The sequence below is a fragment of the Notechis scutatus genome, chromosome Z (assembly GCF_049901735.1).
Source record: "Notechis scutatus isolate UNSWTSFEM ecotype Mainland chromosome Z, rNotScu1.2, whole genome shotgun sequence".
Lineage (NCBI taxonomy): Eukaryota > Metazoa > Chordata > Lepidosauria > Squamata > Elapidae > Notechis > Notechis scutatus.
Window position 1 is genome coordinate 9,990,225 of NC_142025.1, and position 10,927 is coordinate 10,001,151.

Here is a 10,927-nt window from a genome sequence, read left to right on the forward strand (position 1 = left end):
AAAGAAGAAATACATAAGAAACTAAAACAAGGAGACTGATGCCACAGGGATGAGATTTTCTTACCCCATCCAACAGGGGATATTGCTTCCCTGGGCACTTAAGCCAACTGGCAAAACCCCGGTTATAATGCCCTTCTGGAAAGCCGGAAGTTGCAACAGTTCTCATCCCCAGTGGTAGAATGTTCCACAGGATGGGGATCACAATGAAAGAGACTTCTTGATCCTGCCACATGGAATTCCATAGCTGATGGGGTCCATTGCAGACCCATTCCACTCTGCCTGCAAGTGGGGCAGACCAGTCCCCTTGGGTTATTTTGGTTTAAATTATTTAATCTGTGTTGATTGGAGCATACGCCTGATTAGTCCCCTTAGCACTTTCTTCTGAATCAGGCAGCAGCCTCTCAAGAGTCTGTTCCTTCGCTTTTGAAATATGTTTTTTTCAGTATTCCCACTCAGTTAATCTGTCAGAAAGTCTTGCTCTCTCTCGTTTCCAGCAGACAAGATTTTCAGAGGCCTGGCCTTTAATTTTCCCACTTGGCCACTAACAGTTGCTTCCTTCAAGTCAAGGGAGTGGACTGAGGAAGAGAAGAACACACACAAAGTCAAAATGGAACTACAAGCTATAATGTCCATGGAGATTCTCAGTCATCCAGGTCATGGTTGTCTCAAAGGTGCTTTTTCAAGAGGCAACTGGACTTTCTGGTTTTTCTTTGAAGACGTTTTGCTTCTCCTCCAACAAGCTTCTTCAGCTCTGAAGAAGCTTCTTGGATGAAGCTATAATCAGGAGAACCCTTGAGTTGCCAGAATATTCTTTTGGAATGGGCAATCATAAAAAAATGTAATAAAATAAATGAACTGCATATCTTCTTGAGGTTGCCCGCCATGCTTTTCTCCTTCAAGGATCACATTTGTTTCTGGCCATTTCTCTGACCTACATTTTTGAGGGAAGTGAAACGTCTAATTTGGTTTAGTTCCAAATCTATTTAATGGTAGAATCAATGGAAGGTGATTGGGTGTTGATACTACATCTTACTGGGAATTACATTTTTCTCACCATAGTTTCTTTCCCAATAATGAAACAAGATAGAAAGGTTCTCCTTGCACATACATGCTAGTTGTTCCCAACTCTAGGGGGCAGTGCTCATCTCCGTTATAAAGCCGGAGAGCCAGCACTGTCCGAAGACGTCGCCGTGGTCATGTGGCCGGCATGACTAAATGCCAAAGACGCACGGAACGCTGTTACCTTCCCACCAAGATGGTCCCTATTTTTCTACTTGCATTTTTTTACATGCTTTTGAACTGCTAGGTTGGCAGAAGCTGGGACAAGTAATGGGAGCTCAACTCCATCATGTGGTGCTAGGAATTCAAACCACCAACCTTTCTTATCGACAAGCTTAGCGTCTTAGCCACTGAGCCACCACACCCCTTTTGAAACAAGATATATTATCCTCCTAATTCTTCCTTTTTATGAAATTATGGAAAGGAATTGGCCAAGTTAATGATCTACCTTGGTGGAAAAGGCACAAACCCAGTTATTTTGAATTAGTAAACTTTCACAGATTATGTATAAAACTGTTTATTTTAAATGTAATGAAGACAGTGGGAGATTAATAATTTAGCATGCATAAGCGGACATTATTTTTTTTTTTTAATATAAATACAGTATATAAAAATAAAGATAATAAAGCCCTCCTAAGATTCTGAGTGGTTCCAACCATCATTGTGTAACATTCTTAGCTTGATTGTTGTAGAATAAACAACAACATTCTCACAGCAGTTGAAGAACACCAAACCTCAGAAGGGAAAATAAGTTTCAAGTGCCATTTTCTGACCTTGTGATTCAGTCTTTAAATGATGCTTTATGTCTACCATTATTGATAGAATTAATGTGGAAGGGGGGAAAATAAGCATTGGAACATGGGAGAGCACAGCAGTGGCATTTTCAATGACCAGGTCATTGAATTCTTTATGACCATTGGCTGTGGCTGGCAAGCTGAAAGGTTAGTGAGAAGTCTGAAGGTTACATCAGGGTATACATAACAGAACTGGCACCTTAATCTTCCCATTAGACACTGAAAACTGAGGTCGCTTCAGTGTCCATTGAAAGACACCAAAAGGATATTGGAGGGCTAGCCAATCGACGCCCAAAGTCACAGGTCAGTTGCATTCATCCTACCACTCACCCATATAATAATCTTTAATTTGAGAGAAGTTGATTCTTCCTGGGACAGATTGTGGGCCAGAATTTGGGAAAGGTTAGGGCATAGCTGCTTGGGAATCAGTGCATAACTGAAAAACTATTAAGTTTGGAGGCGCCCTGCCTTGGCTGGCGCTCTCCAAATGCGTTGGACTACAAGCCCTATCAAGGTTTAAGGAGTCTGAGGCTGGGGCAGCTCTGGGTTGCCCCCACCATGTCTGATCTGGGGTTGCCTCCCACCATCATCCTTATCAGAGCAGTCAGGGGAGGTGCAGGTACAGCAATGCCTAGAGTGTTGCTCTTCCTCCTCCACCTCCTCCTCTTCCTCCTCCTCCTCCTCCTCTTCTTCTTCTGGCTCACTATCTCTGAGTCCCCGCAGGCTGCGACCCACATTGCTCTTCTCAGCACCCCCTAGCAACAGCTGCCCCTCCTCTGCCCCCTTGTTTTGCTCAGCATTTCCACCCTTCTGTTTCTCAGCTTCTTGGACTGCCTGTTCCTTGGCCTTCTTGCTCCGTTTCCACTTCATGCGTCGGTTCTGAAACCAGATCTTCACCTACAGAAAGGAGGGGAAACAGACTGGGCTCACATCATTAAAGACATGGTTTGGCTGAATGAGTAACCGTAGTGGCTAGGATCTCTTAATAGCCTGGTTTGGTTTAGGCTGGCATCACATGGGTCCACCAGGAGTGGAATGATAATTTGCCCATTGATGTTTTGTTTCATTATTTATTTGTTAAATTTATTTGCCTTCTGCTACCTTGCTATGGAGCTACTCTGGCTTGGGTACAATACTTGCATTCAAAGTGAGGAGAGCTCAATAGCAGCATTTGCCTTACAACTTTACTACATACGTACCATCAGTTTGACTTTGGTGCAGCCGTTCTGTGCACTAGTTGAACCAGTTCTAGATTTGCAATCAAAATTTGACCAAGGAAAACATTTAAAAAAGAGAAAAATCAAACCAAGCCTAATTGGATGCCAAGCATTGGATGGGATCGTCTCGGGATCTGTGCCTTGCCCTAAACCATAGTTGTTTTCACTTGGGTTTCTTAAACAAGGTGTTGTTACTTGATTTATATTAATAAGTGTGGAATCCTTGGTTTTCTTTAAGCCAGTTATTGATGATGATGATATTACCTGAAATGTCTCCAAACAAACAACCAAACTCAGAAAACAGCAAGAATTCTACTACTCAACCCTAAGCTATAGATCTTCTCTTCAGTTGGAACTAGCTACAAACATGAATTAGAAAGGAAAATGCCTCAATTCACACATCCTGCTAGGTTGGAGGATGATTTACTGAAATTTGTGAGCCCAGTTTTGCAAATGCTAATTACTGAAGTAAAACCAATTACTGAAACCAATTACTGAAGTCACTACAAGTTGAGATGTTGGCTGTAGCTGATAGAATTTGATGGCCAGCAGTATCCTGAAATATACAGTTTCCTGCTCTAAAGTTTGTAAATCATATGACAGAAAAATGGGATCTCCCCTATAAGGCAGATATGAAGTTCCTCCTTTGTATGTGTGTGCATTCTCTATCAAACGTGTTTAAGCAATTTATTCTCCAGAACTTAAATCAAATACTTTGCCCTTTCTTCTCTCTGTTTAGATTCCACTTTCCCCCAAGGATTGAAATGTAACACCTATGCTCTCCTTTCCATTTTTTAAATGCACACAGCAGTCCAGATGTGTTTCCTGTCTATTTTCCTTCCACTCCATCCTGTCTCACTTTAGTCATGTTCTGCTTGCTTATCTTGTTTAGAATGGATTTTATGGTGGGAAGGCAGAAAGCGGGAAATTGGGTGTGAACATTTAAAGAAATCAGCTATGGAAAGACTGCCCAGCAAGAAAGCTAAATCCAGGCATGTTTAATTAATCAGAGATTGGCAGTTATGTTCACATACCATCTGAACATCCCAGAACCGGAAATGAGATTTCAGCTTTTGGAAAGTTTGCAAAGGAGAAAGAAACAAGTGAAAGGATCTTATGTTCTTTAAAAAGCTTATTTGATTTGTCAATTGCTTACAAGACAAAAGGTATACGTATAAACATGAGTAAGAATACAGGAAATAAGTACGAATAAATGGGGACAATAGGACAGGGACGGGAGGCACAATGGTGTACTTATGCAGGTGGTGTACTTATGCACGCTCCTTACAGACCTCTTACGAAAGGGGCGAGGTCAATCATGGATAGTTTAAGGTTATTGAGGTTAATAATGGATAGTTTAATTATCCTGATAAACTTGGAAGGAAAGGCTTGGGTTGAGGTCCTTGGCTCCTTCCATGATGCCAGTCAGATAACCTTCTTATAAACGTACCACCTCATGGGATATTTATGCTGTAGCTTGTATCTGCTTATGCTGAGAGTTGCTCCTTAAAGTTGCCTCCCCTACTGGTACCTTCTAGTTTGAAGTTCGCCATCAAAACTCGGAGGATTTTGAAATCTGCCTTGCACAAGGCAAACTAATGAAGTTTTCAACTGATAAATTTTATGTCACTCTTCTGATTCATCCTGTGCTCTTTTTGCTAAACACACAAAACTTATGTAAACAGACGTCCCTGTCCTCTCAAGACCATTGTGTCTATTTAAGCCGCCGCCTCCTAATTTCGGCCAACTTCTATATTACTATAAGGGTTATCTCCACTTTTTATTTTGACTATTGAAACCAATGGCTCAGCAACCATATCTTTTAAGGGTTTTGTTTTCAAGAAATTGTTTGATTGTTGTGAATGAAAAGCATGGTTTCCTTTCTCATTTCCAACGCTGAACCAGAGATTGGGGAAGTCCTTGCGTGGTCCCTCACAATGCCCCGAGGATGGATTCAAACTTCCTCCAAAAGCTGCCTACCACGCGAAGGGTGCTGAGCTACCTGGGAAGTGACGCCCCTTCCCAACACCCCCGCCCCTCCGATGCGCTCACCTGCGTCTCGGTGAGCATGAGCGACGTGGCCACTTCGAAGCGCTTCGGCCGGGACAGGTACTTGTTGAGCTTGAACTGGTGCTCCAACTCCAGCAGCTGCTGGCTGGTGAACGCGGTGCGAGGCCGTCGGCATTTACCCAAAAGGTTGGACTGCGCTTGGGCTGCGGGAGAAGATCAGAAACCAAAAGGGGGCGTGAGTCGCGGCAGGCGGAGAAGCGCTGCGCCGTTAGAGGGCGCTGCATCCCCGCTTCTGCGGCGGCAGAGAGGTAACAGAGGAGCCGAAAATTGGATAGGGAAAAAACCAGCTGGGCGAAAATCTATTCTGTACAACGAAGAATTCTTTAAGGTTGCCCCAATCCTAAACTGACTTAAGAGGACTATTTTTCCCGCTCTGACCGTCGCATTTTGATTGTAACGTCCTCGGGGCAGCGGCTTCGCCTTTGAGGCCGCGCCAAACTCGGGGCACTTGAAGGTGTTGCTATTTAAACCAAGGCCAAGAGAGCTGTGGAATCTAGCGAGGCTTCAGATTCACACGGCGGGCTGCCTTGCCTGCAGATTGCTTATCCCGATGCTGTGTATCCTTCCTCCTCTCCCTACCCCGGCTCATGAGAGTTCCGCCATCCATCCATTGGCATCAAATTCGTGCCCAGTTTTTTGATATGGGAAAGAAGGAGGTTTTATCGGTAAACTTTTCCTACTTGGAAAAGGACACTCCCCGACACACAAACAGAGGTCTCCGGTCGTCTCCAAATTAACCTTTTCGCCAAGGAGCACCGGGGTCTGGGACCGTCCAGTGAGGCCTCACTAGCCAGCCCCATACGCGCACATGGGGAACAGCTTCCCGCTGAAGGTGCGCGGGACTGCCTTGCGCTTCAGGCGAGGCGGCGAAGGCGGGCTGGGTTAGAGGAGGAACTGGCGAAAATCTGGATCGCCGTTAGAAGGAAAGGAAGGGAGCGCTTTCGTCTCTCTGCAGACTGGATGTTGCGCCTGCAGTCTAGATGATGTAGTGGTCGCCCAAGAGAGATTATTGCTGCAAATCCTATGGATCCCTAAAAGGATTTAGGGTGGATCGCCTAGATTCGAAAGAAGGAAATTGGACTTTCTAAATGGAGTTCCGGAGAAGAGGACCCGAGCTGGAAGCTGTAGAAGAGGAATCAAATCAAATTGGTCGCTCTGAATCATGGCGTAAATCAAAATCAACTCCAAATTCCTCTCCAGCTTTCCGGATTCCTTTCTCTTCGGGGCGGGGGAGGGAAGGCTAAGTGCCTTCCCCAGGAGGGGAAGGGGTCAATAAAATAGTGCCCCCTCCCCACGCAAGAGGGGTAAATCAAACCAGCGACCTTCCCAGATCCGCCTGTTTAGGCAGTTCTCTCCGCGTACAGCAGCACCATCTCGGCCACTGCCCCGCCCGGAAACCCCTCCCAACCTCGCCACCTCCCCGATCCTCTCTTTGGAGAGCGAGTGAAGGCTGAAGGAGGCGCACCCTCCTCTCCCGAGCTTCGTCCCTTCGCGGCTTCCTCGCGAGCAGGAATTGTGACTCTCTTCTCAGAGCCCGCGCTGGAGGTTGGTTCCTCGGCGAGCCTCTCTGTCATCCGAGGCGAAGGGACCCGGAGAGCTGGCGGGGAAATCGGAGCCGCTTTTCCACTAATTCCTAAGGGGGAAGAGCGGGAAAGACCCGTGCGGAGCTTGCCAAGGAAAGGCTCGGCTAGCAAAAGGCAAGCGGTGGGGCAGATTCCGTTCGCCGGTCCCTCTGCATTTTTTTCAGGGGGAACGAAGAAGCAGAGAATTCAGCGGCGGTCCAGCGACCTCGAAAGGCGCTTTGAAATAAGAAAACGCCTCTGAGTTTTGCCTCCAGAGAGTCATTGGCATTAATCGTGAGGAGGGTCGATAAAGCTTTAAAATATATATATATATATATTTTCATTTTTGAAAATGGACGTTTCGCCCATGGGAACAGCTGCCGAGAGTCGAATCTTAGATTCGAATCTTACACTCTTAAGTGGGATCGAAGCGAGCGTATTTCTTGCCCGACTTAAGGCCCACCGGTTTCGTTCAAAATAGATTTCAGCCATCGCTGAATTCAGGGTGAAGTGAATTGGTCCTTTATTAACATCCTTGCCTCCTGCTAACCGATTGAAGAGTTTAAAAAAAATAAGAGTAAAAAAGACTTCTAAATCTAGATTTTAATTAGAAGAAACATTTTTATGCTTATGATATTTTAAACATTATCTTTAAGCCTTCCAAGATTTCCACGGAGCTCTGGGCCAGATGGGTAGAAAACCTGCCAACTCCTTTAATCCCCCACCCACCCACGCCGTCTCCCATTTATAAAGATAGGGATAATCTGGGGGAATTATCCTTACCTGCTGGGGATTTTTCAGCACAATTAAAATATGTCAGGAAGGAGGCTCCTCGGGAAATCTATATTTATAATTTTTTTTACAGAGATATCAAGAAAAGCAAAGGAGGCCTCACTCCCACCTAGCTCTATATACAGTACAGTACAGAGAAAAAGAATTAATTGCGAAATTAATACGTGTTATCTTGGATATATTAGTTTTAGGAAAAGAAATCTGTAATTGACTGATTTAAACCTGGGCTGCCAACGTTTACTACAGAAATCCGCCTTTCCGAATCCAGCCCAATTGCAGCTCTTCGTTGTATCTCCGGTTCCACGGCGCGCTCACCGAAGAAAAATCGTTTGACCACCAGGCTAGTGGTTGTCATGGTCGAATAGGTAGCAATCCTCTCGGAAGTGCCTAGTCAAGAGATCAAAACCCCGATGCTAACTGAATCCTCTCTCCCCCTCCTCTGCCCTCCTCCTGGGTGTAGGTGGGAGAAGGAAGGGGTCTCGCTAATAATCATCCCTGAGTTTCCATTTGTCTCTTTCTTGGTCATTGCTGTACAAGCAGCTTTTAGGGGACAAATTTGCCTTTCGGCCTCGGTCGGAAACCTCACCGAGTCCACTTCTCCCACCACAACCCCCATCATTCCCTGCCGTCGCAATCCGTGCCCCTCCCCAGGCTGGGGGACGACGACGACTACATCTCCCATCACGCCGATGAAAACGGCAGCCCAGCCCACGTGGAAGGCAAACAATTGAAGGTGTGTGGGGGGTGCGGAGTGAGGCGTGATTCACACACCCCATTTCCCCCGCGAACGAGCCGGCAGGGAGCTCTGGCGAAGGTGGGAGCGGCAGGAGAGAGGCCAGGCCAGGCAGGGCATTAGGGGTTTTAGAACACAGCCCCAGGCTGCTCAGTAGAGGAACTGATGCACGCGCGCTGGGCAAAAATGTCCCTTCCGCGTACAACCCCCCCGCAACAAGCGCGAGGCATCCAGCATTGCCAGCAAAATCCTTGGCATGCGGGACTTTTTTTTTTTCCAGATTCCGGCGGAGGGGCCCCTTATAAGGGAGGAGGATATACCTAAGGCCAAGAGGGGTCGGCTCCCCAAATCCGTTGGGAAGACTACAGTTCCCAGCAGTCTCACTCGCCCAGCCCAGCCCAGCCCAGCCCCGGGGAAGCCCGCCGAGGCACACAGCACCGGCCAGAGGGACTGGGGGTTCCCCTGAGCCCTCGCACCATACTCACAGTTAAAGTCGGGCATTTTGGGCAAGATCATCCCGGCGGTGGAGGCCCGCAGCCACTGGTCCAGTTGGAAGGTGCCGGCGCCGAGCTTGATGGAGTCGGCAGCCGGGTGCGAAGGCTGCACCTGGGAGTAGGAATAGGAGAGGGCAGTGTGCTGAGAGGCCAGGGCGGCCGCCGCCGCCGGGTACCCGTACATGGGGTGCCCGTAAAGGGCCGCCTGGGGGTGCAGCCCGCGCCGCCTTGGAGCCCCAGAGCGGCGTGTGGGTGGGCGTGCGGGTGCTGATGGGGACCACCTGCGGCCGCGCCACCCGTCAGGAAGCCGGGCTTGGGCACCAAGCCGCAGTGCGCGCCGAGGATACGGGGCGGCGATGGGCTCTCCGTCCGCAGGCACTCGGATGATGCGCTCGTGTGGCCCTCGGCCGAGGACGGAGGGCTGCAGCTGGAGCTGGAACTGCTGCTGTTGTTACCGGGCCCTCCGGACAGAGAGGTGACCAAGGCCAGCGGAGAGGTCTGAGCCGTCGAGGCTGCCGCTGCCTTCGGAGAATCCACCGCCAGCAGCGCGTCGATACGGAAATTCTTGGACTTCTCCATCGGCTCCGCTCACGCCGGGCGCTTCGCCGGCTCACAAGGTGCAGGTGGTCATCGCGACGCACGGCTCGGCAGCCCAGAGGGCGAAGATCCGGCGCTGGTCCCCGCAGCCCTGGCGCTCCTGATACAAACGGGTCGTCAGCTCCGCGTTTCCCAACCGAAGATGCGCGGCAGCCGCTCTCGATCGCCCCACGAGCCTCTGAGACACCTCAGCTGCCCGTTCGGAGGCCTTGAAGATTCAGGCGGGGATCCCATTGGTCTGCCGGGAGGGCGGACCCGATTGGTGGCCGGAGCTGTGCTCTGGAGCAGCCCATTGGTCGCGGCTCACACCTGTCAACGCAGGCACCTTCTGGCCCTGCCCAAGCGACACGGCTTCCTGCTCTCTTCCAAAGCTTGAGGGCTAATTACTTTGGGGTGAAAGGAATTGGAGGAATTTGTTGGACGGCAGGTTGGTGAGAAAAGATCTAAATAAAGATCTAAATGTTTAGCGAGCGTCCAACCACTTGTGGGTGAAAAGAGAAAGTTATCACTAGTAAATTGACTGTAAATTGACTGTAAATTGTCAAGAGGGATCAGGGAAAAACTGCAGAGCCTTTTCTACATATTTGCAATGGTGAAAGCATCTCGGATCATTAAAATTAACATTACCAGATGAGAACTTGATTGAGAATGCACGAAGGGAGGCTTTCTAAGAGGCTGTTCCCCGCGCGCTCAGTTCAAAATTGCCCCCTTTGCGCTTGTTCTTAGGTACTTGATCCTAACCTGCCGGACATGTCTTAGGATTCCACAAAGCGAAGTGGGCAAGGACCGGGGAAGGTTTGCGTGGGTCATTTTGCAAATACACCTCCGTATTTCCTCCAGAGGCTTTGGGGTATTGGTGGGGGGCGTAGCAAGAGTAAAGGGAGAATTTGTATTGTGAACAAATAAAGTGCCGGGAGAGGTTGCTTGAGCTCGACCCGCTCTTGCTTTTTCTCCCTTTCCCCCTTCCAGGAGCTCCACCAACTGAGCGGGGCAAGAGGGGTCCTTTTGGACTAACGCTGGCGGTCGTGCTTTCTGGCAAGTGGCCGGGATCTCGGCATACCCCTCCCGCGTAATGCATTTTGGGCAGGCTGGGGGCGCCGAAGTTCGCCTGAAAGGACAGTAAAGGCAGAGGCAAGCTTCCAAAGAGCAAAAAAAGAGGAAGGGCGCCGCTACTCAACAAGGGCCGGACTCGGTGGAGAAGCGCTTGGCTCGCTCTGCTTCTTATCCGAGACCATCTGGCCACGCTAACTCGGGGGAAAGAGCCACTGGTTTCAAAGAGGCTCCGCGCATCTCTCCCTTAAGCTGCAACTTTTCCGGGGTATCTTTTTCTCCTCCTTTCAAACTGCCGCCCAGCCTGAGCCACTTCGGGCCTGGCTAGCTCCGTTTCCTGCGGGAAAAGCTCCTTTTGCAGCGCGCCACGCTCTGTCTTTACAAACTTTAGGAGCAGAAGCGCCTGCAAAAGTTAGTTCTCCGCGAGAGGCTGCAGCGAGTTGGCTCTTCCGCCCCCCCGCCCCCCCGGCCTTTCTAGGCGCCGCTTTTCGCTCCCGGCCGTGTGATCGCAGAAGCAGCTTTTGCTTTGGAAAGCACCGCGTTGCAGTAGCTGGAGAGA

The 10,927-nt window shown here is 49.0% G+C and overlaps 1 protein-coding gene across 1 annotated transcript; it reads right to left on the minus strand.

The window, feature by feature from the left end:
- Positions 1 to 1,607: 1,607 nt before the first annotated feature.
- MNX1 (motor neuron and pancreas homeobox 1) lies at positions 1,608 to 9,511 on the minus strand. The gene is given in 4 exon segments (XM_026680941.2): positions 1,608 to 2,750; positions 5,123 to 5,283; positions 8,713 to 8,934; positions 8,937 to 9,511. Coding segments are annotated over 4 exon segments (1,128 nt in total). The 5' UTR covers positions 9,301 to 9,511; the 3' UTR covers positions 1,608 to 2,369.
- Between the last annotated feature and the right edge of the window lie 1,416 nt (positions 9,512 to 10,927).